Source organism: Chiloscyllium plagiosum, chromosome 11, assembly GCF_004010195.1.
Source record: "Chiloscyllium plagiosum isolate BGI_BamShark_2017 chromosome 11, ASM401019v2, whole genome shotgun sequence".
NCBI classification, from domain to species: domain Eukaryota; kingdom Metazoa; phylum Chordata; class Chondrichthyes; order Orectolobiformes; family Hemiscylliidae; genus Chiloscyllium; species Chiloscyllium plagiosum.
Window position 1 is genome coordinate 9,828,959 of NC_057720.1, and position 18,305 is coordinate 9,847,263.

At 44.5% G+C, this 18,305-nt stretch overlaps 1 protein-coding gene across 2 annotated transcripts in view; it reads left to right on the forward strand.

Moving 5' to 3' along the window:
- Window positions 1-18,305, forward strand: part of adgrl4 (adhesion G protein-coupled receptor L4) — a 154,562-nt gene that overhangs the window by 97,732 nt on the left and 38,525 nt on the right. For both annotated transcript variants that reach the window (XM_043698670.1, XM_043698671.1), the window contains exons 11-12: window positions 1,870-2,090; window positions 7,722-7,788. In XM_043698670.1, the coding sequence (XP_043554605.1) occupies window positions 1,870-2,090; window positions 7,722-7,788 (288 nt within the window). The remainder of the gene's footprint in view (window positions 1-1,869; window positions 2,091-7,721; window positions 7,789-18,305) is intronic.

Here is an 18,305-nt window from a genome sequence, read left to right on the forward strand (position 1 = left end):
CTTGTGATTTGTCCTGATGAATGCAAGACAAAAAACTTTGATAAAATGTGTCACTGGTCTGTAATATTCCAGTGTGTACCACCAAACATTTAGACTTCTAGATATTAAAAACATCAAGGGGCAAGAAAAGAGTGTGGGCAATGGATTTGAGGTCAAAGATCAGCCACAGTCACATTAAATGGACCCTTCATGGGATCTGACCATCACTGGCAAGGCCAACATTTATCACAACACTTGTTGAACTGAATGGCTTGCTTGGCTATTTCAGAGGGCAGTTAAGTACGAATTGCATTACTGTGGGTCTGCATCCTAATAAAGATGGCAGCTTTTCTTTATTGAATGGCAAAACAATTGGATAGGCATTCATGGAGCGCTTTTGAGGCCAAAGTATTGTATGCTTTGAAGGAGTTCTTATGGCTAAAGAGATGGGGATCAAGCAGGAACAGGATCCTGAATTGGATGATCAGCCATGTTCATACTAGATGATGAAGCAGGTTCAAAGGTCTGACTGCCCTACTCCTGTTCCTACCTTCTAAACAATAGTTGTCAATTGTAGGCATGGTCATATTGCTCTTTTTTCAAAACAAATATAGATGTTTTATTAATTTCATAGAATCTCTACAGCGTGGAAACAGGACCTTCAGCCCAACAAGCCCATACCAACCCTCCGAAGAGTAATCCACCCAGACCCATTCCCCTATGCTCCTAGCCTACACATCCTTGAACACAATGGGTAATTCAGCATGGCCAAGTCACCAAGCCTGCACATCTTTGGATTGTGGGAGGCCACCCAGAGCAGCTGGAGGAAACCTACACAGATATGGGGAGAATGTGCAAACTCCATACAGGCAGTCGTCCAAGGCTGGAATCAAACCCGGGTCCCTGGTGAGGCAGCAGTGCTAACCACTGGGTCACCATGCAAATTCTAGTAACTGTCATGCCCAGGCTTTGAATCCACTTTGCCAGAACATTAGGCTGGGCATACTGGTGCATTGACTTTACCACAACACCATCAGCTCTCTGTAGTTTTGCTCCTGCCTCCAATGTTCCTTATCTCACTTAAAACACCCTGAGATGTGCACAGGGTGCAAGTTGTCAAAATGCCACTGAGTCTTATTTTTCCAATTGGCATCAAGATGAATAGACTATCCACTCGGGTGGTTGAGTGTGCGGGGGTGGGGGCGCGGGGGAGGCAATGGCCTTGTGATGTTATCACTGGACTGTTAATCCAGGGACCCAGGCAATATTCTGGGGATCCAGGTTCAAATCTTACCACAGCTGATAGTGGAATTTGAATTCAATAAATATCTGGAATTAATAGTCTAATGATGACTATTGTCGGGAAAAACCCATCTGATTCACTAATGCCCTTTAGGGAAGGAAATTGCCATCCTAACCTAGTCTGGCCTACATGTGACTCCAGACCCACAGCAATGTGGTTGACTCTTAAATCTGCGCAATTACGGACAGGCAATAAATGCTGACCCAGCCAGCGTTGCCCTCATCCCATGAATTAATAAAACAAAACTTGCCTGATCTGAGAATGCTTGGAGTTGACAACACGGAGTCCAAAACCGAGCAAAACAATTGTCAGTTCCCCGGAATTAGCAATCCCCAGTTAGCTGAGTGCACCATGTATTAAAGAGGTAGAGTTTGCAACTGATGGAGGTCAAGACAAAATTGCATTAAAACTTACATAATTCATCATTGGCGTGTCATTCAGCAAAGCAGTGGGAGTTTGAGATTGCATTTTTACATGACACAACTAAGTTCCAAGGTTATTTGTTTTTTAAGCAGACAAAGCAGTCTCATGACTTTGATCCATGACCTTTCCTTCAGGTATTTTGTGTCTTTACCTCCACCCTCTAGCTTGTCTGCTCCATTGTAGCTGGACTGCTGCATTACTTTTTCCTGGCCGCCTTTGCCTGGATGTGCATTGAGGGCATTCACCTTTACCTGATTGTGGTCGGAGTCATTTACAACAAAGGGTTTCTGCACAGGAATTTCTACATCTTCGGATATGGCAGCCCTTCCGTCGTCGTGGGAATCTCGGCAATTCTTGGCTATAAATACTACGGCACGGATAAAGTGTAAGTACCTGACTCGAAGTGCCTCAAGAGCACTAACTTGGATGTAGAGAGCATCTTTCACATGGTTAAAACCGTAGTGTTTGGAACAAGGTCAACCAGGGGAACCTCATGGAATATGAGTTCCCTGATTAGGACTGTCAGCCTAGTCCAATCAGGGAGCCCTGGCTGACAGATGGGTGGGGGGGGGGGCACAGCTCAATGGTTCAGTGGTCAGCACTGCTGCCTAACAGCCACCAGGGTCCCAGGTTCGATTCCAGCCTCAGGTGAATGTCTGTGTGGAGTTTGCACATTCTCCCCATGTCTGCGTGGGTTTCCTCCCAGAATGTCCAAAGGTGTGCAGTTCAGGTGAATTGGCCATGCTAAATTGCCCATAGTGTCAGGTGCATTAGTCAGAGGGAAGTAAGTCTGGGTGGGTTACTCTTCAGAGGGTCGATGTGGACTTGTTGGGCCGAAGGGCCTGTTTCCACACTGTAAGCAATCTAATCATAAACAGGAGTGTCCAGTTATGTTAGAGCCCGGGTGTCTCTGGAGAAGGAGCACTCGGTGTCCACCAACACCCTTGAGCTGTGCACCTTGTGTCTCTCACTATGTCTCAACATGGGAGCTGGGGAAAAAAAATAACAAAAACAAAAGAAGAAAAATCAAATGGACTGCAGCAGTTCAAGAAAACAGATCCTGACTAATTTCTCAAGGGCAACTAGGATAAGCAATAAATACTGGGCCAGCCAGCAATGCCCATGTTGCATGAATAAATAAAAGAAAAGAAAATCTATATCAAGCTGTAAGATTTTCTGCCTGTATCAATCATGAATGAGTGTGTATGTGTTTGAGCCTTTTGATTGGTTACATTGCGTAGTAGCAGATCAGAAACCCTTTCTTTTCTCTTCCAATTATTAAAGGTAAGTATAGTCCAAAAAATAGCATTCCTCAAGTTGAAACCTGATATGAAATGCTTTTGGTCTGAATGGCAGGCAGTCAGGGAAACTGATCATCCTGGTCACCACATTGGGATTTTTTGCATTTGGGACTGTGAGGAAAAGTGGGATATGATTATTGATGTACTCTTCCTAATTAAGTTGTAGCAATCTATGGTGATGAATTCCTGGATAATCCTCTGTGTCACTCAAAAAGTGACCATTCCTCATGTAGTGGGGTTTAGATGCTGGTGGGCAAATTCCACATGATGAGCGTCACTGGCCAGTCAAATCTTACAATTCCCACAACACATACACTTTCCAGACAGGATATTGGTGAGAAGTTGGGATTTTATTTGGCTTTTGCCTTCTGTGCCCAGAGGCAATGAAATGAATCTCAGTGCTACTCCATCTAGAACTGTGAATGATATGTTGGATGTTCCTATTTGTATTGCTCAGCCAGTCCCTGCCACATTACAACATAAATAGGGGAAAAGTGACCATTTGGCTGATTCTAACCGTATCACATAGAAAGATGTACAGCCCTTTTAACCACACAATTCAATTCTTTTGTCAATTGATTTTTAAGTTGTCAGAGTCAACAAAAAATTTGCATTTATACAGTAAAATGAAACAAAAAACTGTGGGACATTGGATACAGAGTCATAGAGTCAGTGAGTCATAGAGATGTACAGCACTGAAACAGACCCTTTGGTCCAACCCGTCCATGCCGACCAGATATCCCAACCCAATCTAGTCCCACCTGCCAGCACACAGCTCATATCCCTCCAAATCCTTCCTATCCATATACCTATCCAGATGCCTTTTAAATGTTGCAATTGTACCAGCCTCCATCACATCCTCTGGCAGCTCATTCCATACACGTACCACCCACTGCGTGAAAAAGTTGCCCCTTAGGTCTCTTTTATATATTTCCCCTCTCACCCTAAACCTACGCCCTCTAGTTCTGGACTCCCCTACCCCAGGGAAAAGACTTTCTCTATTACTCCTATCCATGCCCCTTATGCTTTTACAAACCTCTGTAAGCCTCCGACACTCCAGCCCCAGAAAACAGCCCCAACTTATTCAGCCTCTCCCTGTAGCTCAAATCCTCCAACCCTGGCAACATCCTTGTAAATCTTTTCTGAACCCTTTTCTCACAGCATATTTCCAATAGGAAGGAGACCAGAATTGCAGGCAATATTCCAAAAGTGGTCCATCCAACATCCTGTACAGCCGCAACATGACCTCCCAACTCCTGTACTCAATACTCTGACCAATAAAGGAAAGCATATCAAACACCTTCTTCACTATCCTATCTACCTGCAGCTTTACTTTCAAGGAGCTATGAACCTGCACTCCAAGGTCTCTTTGTTCAGCAACACTCCCTGGGACCTTACCATTAAGTGTATAAGTCCTGCTAAGATTTGCTTTCCCAAAGTGCAGCACTTTGCTTTTATCTAAATTAAACTACATCTGCCACTCCTCAACACATTGGCCCATCTGGTCAAGACCCTGTTGCAATCTGAGGTAACCTTCTTTGCTGTCCACAACATCTCCAATTTTGGTGTCTTCTACAAACTCAGTAATTATATCTCCTATGCTCACATCCAAATCATTTATATAAATGATGAAAAATAGTCAACCCATATCTGAAACGTAAACAGAAATTGCTGGAGAAACTCAGCAGGTCCGGCAGCATCTGTGGAGAGAGACACTGAGTTAGGGTTTCAAGTCCGGTTTGACTTTTTTTTTAGAAATGAAGAATTTCCGAAGCAGTTCTGATGAAGTGTCACTGGACTCAAAAACATTAACTCTGTTCCTCTCTCCACAGATGTCACTCAAGTTTCTGAGTTTCTCTTGCCATTTCTGTTTTATGCAGTTATATAGGGTTGTGCATTGCCACCAAACAGAAACATTAAGGTAGGAGCAGGGGTAGGCCATTTGATCACTGCTCTGTCAATCAACACGATCACAGCTGATCATTGACCTTAATAGACTAATTCTGCCCATCCTCCCAATCCCTTGACCCCTTTAAGCCACAGGGGCTCCATCCACCACCCTCTTGAAAACACATGATGTTTGGGTCTCAACCACTTTCTGTGGCAGAGAATTCTACAGGTTCACCACTCTCTGGGTGAAGCCACATCTCCTCAACATTGTCCTAAAAACATTTACCCCTTATCCTTAAACTATAACCCTTAGTGACTCCCCCACGTTTGAAAACACCCTTCCTGTGTAGTCCTTAGAATCTCAATTCTGATAACAACTGATGAATTGCATCACCACAAAATGTTAGTGCAGCCGCACTTGGAATATTGTGTGCAGTTCTGGTCGCCCCATTACAGGAAGGATGTGGAAACATTGGAAAAGGTTCCGATTTACCAGGATGTTGCCTGGTCTGAAGGGAAGGACCTATGAGGAAAGACTGAGAGACTTGGGTCTGATCTCATTGGACAGAAGAAGGCTAAGAGGGCATTTGATAGAGATATACAAGATGATCAAAGGATTAGATAAGGTAGACAGTGAAAGTATTTTTCCTGGGATGATGAGGTCAACTTGTACAAGGGGTCATAGCTACAAATTGAGGGGTGATAGGTTTAAGATAGATGTCAGACGCAGGTCCTTTACTCAGAGAGTGGTAAGGGCATGGAATGCCCTGCCTGGCAATGTAGTTAACTCAGCCACATTAGGGAGATTTAAACAATCCTTGAATAAGCATATGGATGATGATGGGATAGTGTAGGGGAATGGGCTTAGATTAGTTCACAGGTCGGCGCAACATCGAGAGCCGAAGGGCCTGTTTTGCGCTGTATTTTTCTATGTTCTATGTTCTATGAATGGCAGTCATTGCTATAATGTAGAAAATGTGGTGATCTGTTTGCACACAGGAATACGATAATGAGCAGATAATCTATTCTGGAAATGTTGACCGAAGGATGAATATTGGCCAGGACACAGAGGTGACTCTCTTACTTGTGCCATTTTATAGCCATCTGGGAGACCAGGCAGAACCTCACTTTATCATTTCATCCAAAAGACAGTGCCTTCGACAGTGGAGCACACATTCAGTACCACACAGGAATGTCAATCACTTTTCATCTGCCAACCTTTTGAAGTCGGATTTGAATTCAGAGTCTTGAGACAAATCTGCACTATTAAATTCTTTCTTTGCTGATGAACCCTACAGTGTGGAAACTAGCCCTTTGGCTCAGCAAGTCTACACCAACCCACTGAAGACTAACACACCCAGACCCATTCCCCTACCCTATTATCCTACATTTACACCTGACTAATGCACCTAACCTACACATCCCTGAACATTGTGGGGCAATTTAGCATGGCCAATTCACCTAAGCTGCACATCTTTGGTGTGTGGGAGGAAACTGGAATACCTGGAGGAAACCCACTCAGGCACAGGGAGAATGTGCAAACTCCACACAGACAGTCGCCCGAGGCTAGAATTGTCACAGATTCCCATCACCCTCTTGGTGAAAAAAGTATTTCCTCTGACACTCCTGATTATTTATTTATTTATTGTGTAAATTTTATTCAATTCACACCACCAAGAAGAAAGGAAACACCCGAGTGGCCAGTGACAAGCAGTGCCCTTCACATCAAAGGGCAATGCTACATGATCAAACAGTGAAGGGGAGGGCAGAGATTAAATCAAAATAGAGTTGGATGGGGAAATAATGCACTCCACTCCCTGCGGCGCCCACCTTTCCCTGAACAGCTCAAGGGTGTTGGTGGACACTGCGTGCTCCTTCTCCAGAGACACCCTGGGCTCTGACGTGACCGCGGAAGAGGGACAGTCAGTCGGCCCTAACGACCCCCTCCACTGCACTGCAGTCCATTTGATGTATGTAGAGCCTCAATTCCATTGGGCAGGGTATTCCAGGATTCTGACTCAGTGACAGTGAAGGAACGATGATTTATTTCCTAGTCAGAACAGTGAGTGGCTTGGAGTGGGACTTGTATGTTGCAATATTCCTGTGTATCTGCTATGACTGGAGAAAGAACATAGACAAGTAAGCAAAACTATAAAGATGGAAAGTCAAGATTTCAAGTGACTAAGTTGTCCCTTACTATCTTTCTAATTTTTTGTTCTGATGGCACGGTTGTCTATAAGGTGATGATTATTTTTCAATTCGATAGTTGATCAGAGTCTTGTGAGAATTTTTTTTAGCTTGCTCTGTTTTTTTGCCTTTTCCCCACATGGACAGAGAGAGAATGAAAAAAGAATTTTGCTTCCAGGTTGCAGGCCCTGGATCTTTCTCTCTCTGCTGCCCCAACACTTACAGCTTTCAATGCTCTGAACTCAACCAACCTGAGGGCTGTCGATAGGCAGAATTTCCTTAACTCAAAAGCCTCTCAGCAACACTCACTCCTGAATTCTCACTGCTTTCTGTGCCAACTGTCTGCCACAATTCAAAAATTTGCAGCGCGTAATTGTCAAGTGGCAAAACTCTCGCTATATCTCAGTCCAACTTCCATTTAATTTTTATAGTGGCAAAAAAGGAAAATACATGCTATACCAATTGTTACATGGCTTGGGCAGTGCAGAGAGGAGATCTTGAGCTGCACATCCCACTTTACTGACACGGAATAAGTCAATGGTCTCCACTATCTACAAGAGGTGAGGGGAGAAAACTGCTGGGTTTTGTGAAGAAGGAGTTACTTTCTCACAATTATTTTTGCATTCTTTCTCCAACAGTTGCTGGCTCAGCACAGAAAACAACTTTATATGGAGTTTCATTGGCCCGGCATGTTTAATCATTTTGGTAAGTTTGACCTTCTAAAAGCAAAACCTGAAGTTTCGCCAACTCTTTTTTTTCCCTCTCCAACCATCATCATACAGCCACCCCGTGTCTGCAGTGAAAGGATTGCAATCTCTCACCTTCATCAATACATTAAAAAAAAACTTTTGTTGCATCTCATTCTCATGGAGATGGAATCCTAAGCCAGTGTTATAAGTGAGGGCATCGAATCTATCACAATGGAATCACCAAAATCTGTCATTCTACAACATTTTGTTGGCTTTTATCTGTTGAACAATTGATTGTTGATTCCTGGGATGGCAGGACTGAGATATGAAGAGAGGTGGGATCAATTAGGGCTATATTCACCAGAGTATGGAAGAATGAGGTGGGGGAAGTGGAACCTATCAAATTCCAGCTGAACTAGACTGAGTAAACACAGGAAGGATGCTCCTGAGCACCTCGGAAGTCCAGATCCGGGGTCATTGTTTAAGGATGTAGAGTAGGCTACATAGGACTGAGATGAGGAAAGAATACTTTACCCAGAGAATGTGAACCTGTGAAATTCTTGACCATGGAAAGAGTTTGATTAGATTACCTACAGTGTGGAAACAGGCCCTTCGGCCCAACAAGTCCACACTGACCCTCCGAAGAGTAACCCACCCAGTCCCATTTCCCTCTGGCTAATGCACCTAACACTAGGGGCAATTTTGCATGGCCAATTCACCTGGCCTGCATGAGGAAACTGGAGCACCCGGAGGAAACCCCCCCGCAGACACGGGGAGAATGTGCAAACCCCACATAGACAGTCGCCCGAGGCTGGAATCGAACCTGGGACCTAGCACTGAGAGGCAGCGGTGCTAACCACTGAGCCACTGTGCAGTTCTTAGGGCTAAAGGGATCAAAAGGTACGGGGGGGGAATGGGAACAGGAAACTGAGTTGGATGATCAACCATGATGATGCTGAATGCTGAACAAGCTCAAAGTAGTGAATGGCCTACTCCTATTCCTAGTTGCTATGTTTCTAACCAAGCATAAATATTGGAAATCAGCAAAGAAAATATTTGAAAGCACAAGCAATTGAAGCAGAAGCACACAATCCATTAAAACCTCTCCACCATTCCTGATCTTTGTGCCTATTCCTCCGGGACCCATATTCCTGCCTGCCCCCTGTACCTTTTGTTTCCCTCAGACATCAAAAACCGAGTTTCTCGGCCTTAAACATCGTCAACAACGTACGCCCACAATCCTTTGTGATCGAGATTTGCAAAGATTCACAAACCTTTGAGCGAAGAAGGTTCTCCTCATCTTAGTCTTAACTATGAACATGCGGACATAGAAACACCCATCAAGCTGACTCCATTATTCAACATGGTCATGACTGATCCTCTCATTCTGAGGAAGAGTCACTGGACTTGAAATGTTAACTCTGCTTTTTCTCCACAGATGCTGCCAGACCTGCTGAGTTTCTCCAGCTAGTTCTCTTTTGTTAATGTTTAAATTCCACATTGCTGCTCTCTCCCCATATCCCTTGATGCCTAGAAGCTTTAGAAATCTAGCTGTTTCTTGCTTAAACATTTACAATGACTTTGCTCCCATATCTCTCTGTGGCAGAGAATTCCACAAATACCCGCTGAGAGAAGACCTTCCTCCTTATCTCATGCTGAAATGTGTCCTACATTTCCTCAGACTGCGATCTTTTTGTTCTGTAACATGGATATGTCCTGCCCCATTGGCAGGACAGAGCTGGCAAAGGTGGCGGTGACACAGTGGCATACAGTTGGGAGGGAGTTGCCCTGGGAGTCCTCAACATTGAATCCAGACTCCATGAATTCTGATGGCTTCAGGTTAAACATGGGCAAGGAAATCTCCTGCTGATCCCCACGTACCGTTCTCCTCTGGCTGATGAATCAGTATTGCTCCAAGTTGAACAACATTTGCAGGAAGCACTGAGGATGGCAAGGGCATAGGATGTACTGTGGGTGGGGAATTTTAATGTCCATTACAAAGAATGGCTCAGCAGCAGTAATACTGATTGAGCTGGTCGGGTCCTAAAGGACAGAGCTGCTAGACTGGGTCTGTGACAACTGGTAAGGGCAACAAAAAAGAGGGAATAACATACTCAACCTCATCCTTACCGATCTGCCAGCTGCAGGTGCATCTGTCCATGACAATATGGTATGAGTGACCTCCACACAGTCCTTGTGGGGACAAAGTCCTGCCTTCACATTGAAAATACCCTTTGATTTGATTTTTGTCACATGTGAGATACCGTGAAAAGTATTGTTTTGTGTGCTATCCAGACAAATCATACCTTACATAAGTACATCAGGGTAATAGAGAATGGAGAATATAGTGTTACAGCGACAGAGAAAAACTAACTCCAATATATGAGAGATCCATTCAGAAGTCTGGTAATAGTGGTGAAGAAGTTGTCTTGAATCTGTTACTTTGTTTTCAAATTTTTGTATCTTCTACCCGATGGAAGAGGATGGAAGAGAGTATAACTGGGATGGGAGGGATCTTTGATTATGTTGGCTGCTTTCCCAAGTCAATTGGAGGAGGACTGGTTTTCGTGATGGACTGGGCTGTGTTCACAAATCTGTCATTTCTTCCAGTCTTGGGCAGAGCAGTATCATACTAAGTTGTGATGCATCTGGACAGGATGCTTTCGATGGTGCGTCTATAAAAATTGATAAAAGTCGTTGCTGACACGTTGCATTTTCCTAGCATTCTGAAGAAGGACAGGCAATGATGTGCTTCCTTGATTGGAGTGTTGATGTGGATGGACAAGTTTAGAAGCTACCAAACAGGGCTACTTGCATTCAAACAGCATAAGCAGCAAGTGCTAGACAGAACTGAGTGAAGTCCCAAGCAATTGATAAACTCTGCAGTTTGACCATAACTAGTTGTGAACTGTAGTGGACAATTAAACGACACACTGGAGGAGGAGGAGCTTCCACAGATATCCTCATCCTCAATGATGGAAAAGCCCAGAATATCAGTGTAAAAGGTAAGGCTGAGGCTTTCACAGCGATCTTCATCCCTATGTGGCAAATGAATGATCCATTTCAGCCTCATCCAGTAGTCCCCAGCATCACGGTTACCAGATCTTCAGCTAAATTGATTCACTCCACGTGATGTCAAGAAACAGTTGGAGACACTGGATACTGCAAAGGCTATGGGCCCTGACAACATTCTGGCAATAGTACTAAAGGTTTGTGCTCCAAAACTTTCTGCTCCCCTAGCCAAGCTGTTGCAGTACAGTTACAGCATTGGCATCTACCCAACAATGTGGAAAATTGCCCAGGTGTACACTGTACATAAAAAGCAGGACAAATCCAACTTGGCCAATTACTGCCCCATCAGTCTACTCTCGATCATCAGTAAGTGATGGAAAGTGGCACCAACAGTGCTATCGAGCAGCACCTGCTCAGCAATAACCTGCTCAGTGACGCCCAGTTTGGGTTCCGCCAATGCCAATCATCTCCTAACGGCATTACAGCCTTGGCTCAAACATGGACAAAAGAGCTGAATTCCAGAGGGGAGGTGAGACATCAAGGCCACACTAAACCCAGTATGGCATCAAAGAGCCCTAGCAAAATTAGAGATATCAGAGAGCATACTCTCTGCTATTTGGAGATATATCTGGCACATAGGAGGATGGCTGTGGTTGTTGGAGATCAGTCATCTCAGCTCCAGGACACCTCTGCAGGAATTCATCAGAGTAGCGTCCTACCATCTTCAGCTGCTTCATCAATGACCTTCCCTCCATCATAAGGTCAGAAGTGGGGATGTTCGCCAATGGTTGCACAATGTTCAGCACCATTCGTGAGTCCTCCAATACTGAAGCAGTCTATGCTCAAATGCAACAAAATTTAGATGTTATCCAGGCTTGAGTTGACAAGGGCAAGTAACATGCATGCCACACAAATGCCAGGTAATTACCATGTTCAATAAGAGATGATCTAACCACTGTCCCTTGACATTCAATGATGTCACCATCACTGAATCCCCCGAAGATTAACATCCTGGTGGTCAACATTAGCCAGCAACTGAACTGAACTCACTAGGAAGGCAGAGTCTGATAGGTCAGTGCGTGACTGTGGGAATGCAACAGAGATTTTTCTTAAATCCATCAAGAAGATGCAATATACGTTCTAAGAAAAGGTGCAAGCAGTGAATTGCAATGTTCATCTTCAAGATAACATCCTAACTTCAATTGACGGCTTGTCAAACAGTGTCTTTATTTAGCACTGCTGCCTCACAGCGCCAGAGACCTGGGTTCAATTCCCGCCTCAGGCGACTGACTGTGTGGAGTTTGCACGTTCTCCCCATGTCTGCGTGGGTTTCCTCCGGGTGCTCCGGTTTCCTTCCACAGTCCAAAGATGTGCAGGTTAGGTCAATTGGCCATGCTAAATTGCCTGTAGTGTTAGGTGCATTAGTCAGGGGTGAATGTAGGGGTATAGGTCAGGGTGGATTGCTGTTCGGAGGGTTGGTGTGGACTTGTTGGGCTGAAGGGCCTGTTTCCACACTGTAGGGAATCTAATCTAGAATCTAATCTGGAACATCTCACTTGACAGACAGCATTGTCAACAGGGCTGTGTGGTGTCACTGCTGCAGTGAATGGGCAGCCTAGCTGATTTCCTCAGCTCTTCAGAGTAGAGTTTGAACTCACCGCATTGAGTCCAAAGCAAGTCAGAATGCCAATAATATGCGCCAGCTACATCACAACCATGGGCATTAAGGCTTCAGGTAGCATCCAGCACTCATCAGATTTATGCAGGGGAGATCCCCATCCCACAACCCAGGATCAAATTATAACCTTGCTTCAGTTTGAGGCCTTTGTCAGAATATTGGAAGCATCACATCATGATGTGGAGGTGCTGGTGTTGGACTAGGGCAGACAAAGTTAAAAATCACACAACATCAGGTCACATACCAACAGATGTATTTGGAATAACAAGCTTTCAGAGCACTGCTCCTTTGTCAGGTAGCTAGTGGGGCAGGATCACATCATAACATAGAAACATACAAAATAGGAACAGGCGTAGGCCATTCAGCCCTTCGAGCCTGCTTCAATATGATCATATCGTTCCCCCATTTCATCTGGGGTGGTGATATCAGAAAAGAAGCGCCAGGATCCCATCGGACAATGTCCAATGTCAGAGGAGATCTGGGAACTACACAATGCAACCATCCCCAGCTCAGGCGCATCTGACATGGAAGCAACAGTGGCAGTGATGGGGAAAAGGACGGTGCCAGTGACGGTGAAAAGGATGGTTCAAGTGACGGTGAAAAGGATGGTGCCAGTGATGGCGAAAAGGACGATGCCAGTGACGGTGAAAAGGATGGTGCCAGTGATGGTGAAAAGGACAGTGCCAGTTCGGGGAAAAGGACAGTGTTAGTCACAGTGAAAAGGACGGTGCCAGTGATGGCACAAAAGGACGGTGCCAGTGACGGGGAAAAGGATGGTGCCAGTGACGACGATAAAGATGGTGCCAGTGATGGCAAAAAGGACAGTGCCAGTGATGGCAAAAAGGATGGTGCCAGTGGCAGGGAAAAGGACGGTGCCAGTGAAGTGAAAAGGATGGCACAAGTGATGCAAAAAGGACTGTGCCAGTCACGGGGGAAAGAACAGTGTTAGTGATGGCGAAAAGGATGGTGCCAGTGATGGTGAAAAGGACGGTGCCAGTGACAGTGAAAAGGATGGTGTCAGTGATGGCGAAAAGGACAGTGCCAGTGACGGTAAAAAGCATTGTGCCAGTGACGGTGAAAAGGATGGCACCAGTGATGGCGAAAAGGACAGTGCCAGTGACCGTAAAAAGGATGGTGCCAGTGACAGTGAAAAGGATGGTGTCAGTGATGGCGAAAAGGACAGTGCCAAAAGCATTGTGCCAGTGACGGTGAAAAGGATGGCACCAGTGATGGCGAAAAGGACAGTGCCAGTAACGGCGAAAAGGACAGTGCCAGTGACGGCAAAAGGACAGTGCCAGTGACGGCGAAAAGGATAGTGCCAGTGACGGTGAAAAGGACAGTGCCAGTGACGGTGAAAAGGATGGCACCAGTGATGGCAAAAAGGACAGTGCCAGTGACGGTAAAAAGGATGGCACCAGTGATGGCAAAAAGGACAGTGCCAGTGACGGTAAAAAGGATGGTGCCAGTGACAGTGAAAAGGATGGTGTCAGTGATGGCGAAAAGGACAGTGCCAGTGACGGTAAAAAGCATTGTGCCAGTGACGGTGAAACGGATAGTGCCAGTGATGGCGAAAAGGACAGTGCCAGTGATGGTGAAAAGGATGGTGCCAGTGACAGTGAAAAGGATGGCACCAGTGATGGTGAAAAGGACAGTGCCAGTAACGGCGAAAAGGACAGTGCCAGTGTCGGCAAAAGGACAGTGCCAGTGACGGCGAAAAGGATAGTGCCAGTGACGGTGAAAAGGACAGTGCCAGTGATGGGGAAAAGAATGGTGCCAGTGATGGCGAAAAGGATGGTGCCAGTGACGGTGAAAAGGACGGTGCCAGTGATGGTGAAAAGGACGGTGCCAGTGACGGTGAAAAGGACAGTGCCGGTGATGATGAAAAGAATGGTGCCAGTGACGGCAGAAAAGGACGGTGCCAGTGACAGCAGAAAAGGATGGTGCCAGTCACGGGGAAAAGGACAGTGTTAGTGATGGCGAAAAGGATAGTGTTAGTGTCGGCAGAAAAGGACAGTGCCGGTAACGGCATAATCCCGGACCCCAGAGTGGAATGACAGATGGCAGATAGTGGAGGAGCAGAGAGGGTGGTGTCTACAGAGATGGAAAGGTAATCCTCTGATGCTGTTTCGGTTTTAGTACAGGTGAGCAATCCTTTATTCGAAATGCTTAGAACCAGCTGGTTTTCGGAATTCAGAATTTTTCGAATTTCAGAATAAGTGGCAGTTTGATGGTGAAATTTTAAAACATCTTTCCAAAGAATAGACTTAATGTGAGTAAAATGGGCCCTGAAACAAAATTGAGGCCTGACCGTGCTGGGCCGCGCCCCCACACGTCTCATCTGAGTGACACGCATCGAGTGGGTGTGGACTTGAGTTAACTGTTTGCACGCCAAACAACTTTGTTAATGAGAAAAAAATTCACAAAAAAGTCGTTAGACTTTGGAGCTTTTCAGATTTAAGGATTTCGGAGAAAAGGTTATCTATCTGTATTACCTATTTATTATTAATTTGTTCAGTATTTTACCATTTATACCATTTATTCAGTAATTTATTCTGTAATCCAAGATGGAGTCGGAACATGGCAACATTATCCACTTTTCACTGTATCTGGGTACAAGTGACGATATACATTAGAATTAGAACCAGGTTTATTGTCACATATACTCAAGTACAAGGGTACAGTGAAAAGTTTACAATGACACCCCTCACAATGCCATCTTAGGTACAAAGTACCTCGTTGCAAATCTTAGACGGAGAAAGTGAGGAACTGCAGACGCTTGAGAGTCAGAGTTGATAAGGTGTGTTGCTGGGAAAGCCCAGCAGGTCAGGCAGCATCCAGGTAGCAGGAGAGTTGACGTTTCGGGCAGGACCCTTCATTAAGCCTGGAGAAGGGCTTATGCCCGAAACATCGACTCTCCTGCTCCTCGGATGCTGCCTGACCTGCTGTGCTTTTCCAACATCACACTTTGTGAACTACAAATTTCAGATACAAAAAAGGGAAATAAAGAAAAAAGTGTTAGATTACCTTACAGTGATTCATAGTATAAGTTCGAAAATAAGAAATGAAGTTAAAAGGATCATCAACTAAATAATTAAATGAATCTTCTCCCCATATTCTTTGATCCCTTTAGACTTAAGAACTATAATCTGTTCTTAAAAACATTCAACGTTATGGCCTCAAACACTTTGTCTGGCAGAGAATTCCACAGGCTCACCACTCTCTGGGTGAAGAAATTTCTCATCTCAATCTTAAGTACCATACTGACGACATTACCCTTAAATATTTCCTCAGATATCACCCCTGGTTGTGGAACACGTCTTATCATTTTCTTGTGAACTGAATTTCTTCATGTTAGAAACAAAATTCAATAAAATTTAGACGAGACCACCAAAACTAGAAACAAGACAATTTATTACGAACTTGCAAGTAAGGGCTTCAATTGCATAAGCAAATGAGCAAATTAGAACTTAGGTTAGTGTACAGTTATACCCTTTGAGCTGAGTGAGGTCATCTCTCCAGATTCCTAATTACCCGATCTCTCTTACTGTACCATATTACTGCCCAGCTGTGCTCCACCCTTATTACTTCCCCCTTCCCCAGGTTGGCAACCTTCCTTTCTGTAAGTGCTGACACATACATTTATTTTGTCAAGATCTGGTTTAACATTTTGTATCAATTCTGCTGGTACATTCCATCCTCGGACACTTCATTAACTTGTATCATTTTGTATAGCTCAAGCATTTCGGTTATCTCAGCTTTTTGCTGAAAACATAATTTTACAAAAAGAACTTTTTGTTATGGTAATTACACACCAAAGTTAGTATTTAATTAACCACAATTATACACTGAAAAGTCCCTAAATACCTGCAGGGTTAATAGTTCTCTTGCTGTACCCCTTTTCTGTATGCTTTTTCTATATCTGCAAAATCAACACTTTACCCCATTTCTAACAATTCCCCCATTTCTTTTCTTAACCATTTGTTGTTTTTGCAATCTTATTTTCTGCCCTCTTTTCACCCTATGGCGTCGAGGTTCACAATCTAGTCATTTCTGTTCTTCTAAGTGTGTACCATTATTGGTTGTTGTCCTCCCAAGCTTAGTCATTATCCATTTTAACACATTAAACCCTATCAGTAAACCTACAATTATTAGTAGCACATAAATGCCTAAATTCACTAACCATTTTCCCACCCGATCAATCTCCAGTTACCCCATCCCCATCCCCATCCTTCATCTTTTCGGAATTCATCTCCAATTTCTCTTATATTGCTTATCTTTTTCTTTACTATTTCTGCCTTATCTTCCACTATGGAAGAGGTGTCTGAGATGAAGGTGCAACATTCTTTACCAATCAGAGCACAGGTTCCCCCTTTTTCGGCCAAAAGATAGTCTAAAGCCATTCGATTCTGTAAAGCTGCCAGTCTTGTGGCAATCATTTCGGTGGTTATGGCCGATATTTGCGATTGAGTTTCTCCCATCGCGCCGGCGGTATCATTAATTAAATTTTCAAGGGCAGCCGCCAGTTTCTGTATTTCCACCCCTGCCCTTGTAGTGCCGTAGTTTGGGAGTAGTGTCCACAGTAGATGGTCTCCGTCAGAGACCTCTCAGGTCTTACGTCTTACCCCCACTTCTTTCATAGGTTGGGCTCATGCTTTTCTATTCGGAGGTGAGGGACTATATAAGCGAGGTAACAGCAGACACTCCAACCTTTCTGGTTTTGAGAAAGTGTTTCGTCAACTTCATAACATGACACATTCGATCACACGGACATATTTTTCCCCGGGAATAAATGGATAGGCCTTCAGACCGCATACCCAATATGTTCCATTTAATATTCGGGGAGTGGTCGTGGCAGTGGCTTGACTGGTGTGGACACAAGATGATATTCCCAATTGGAAAGGTGCAGCATCATTCTGATTACAGAAACAGGTGGTATTCACAGCTCCTTTCGGTGGGGAAATTCTAAGACTATCAATAGCGCCCTGATTTTTCGGGGCTGGCCTTGGGAACCATCCCGCAAAGTTATATTTGCTCCTTTCAGATCTCCACTCTGTATTATTTGAACCCACATCAAATTATTGTACATCGTATACTCCTTTTCGAGTGAGCGGTATTACTGAGGTGGGGATTCCAGATTCGCCATGGTGTGGGACCTCTGCACAGACCCAACAGTCGGCAAGTCCCTCTTGTTTAACATAATTCTGGCACAGTGTAGTGACGTGATTTTTCCCACTTCCTTGAATAGTTAGTACTACTAACATTACAATACTATACCAGTATCTACCCATCTCTGAACCCTGCCTACCGTCCTGTCTTAACCTTTTAGGTGTCAGGGAGAGGTGAGTCCACACAGCCCTTACAATCAATAACAATATATATATATACATCAGCAAACGTTAAAAGAGACTTTTGTCTCAGTTCATTCTTTCTTTCTTAACTTTCAGAGGGTTGTCTGTAGGATGAGCGTGCCACTCCGCCTTTGGGGCGTTCACAGGACCTTTAACGCGAGTGTGATGACTCAGCAGTCCGAATAGCTGTTTCACTAGTCAGGAGGGTTAGGAATGGTCCCTCCCAGCTCGGGTGCAGTTTGGTATCTTTCCAGGTCATGATCAGGACCCAATCACCCGGTTGTATTCGATGTACTGCAAACTCGAGTGGCAGTGTCTGTACCAACAGGCCTTTATTCCTAAGAATAGACAAAGAAGAGCCAAGCGCCACAGTATAGTTCTTTAAAAACTTATCATTGAACTCTGACCAGCCGTTAGGCAGTCTTTCAGCCTCGATAATGCTTCCCTCTATACCGTCTACTACAGTATATTCATTGTGCTTTTTACCCTCAATCA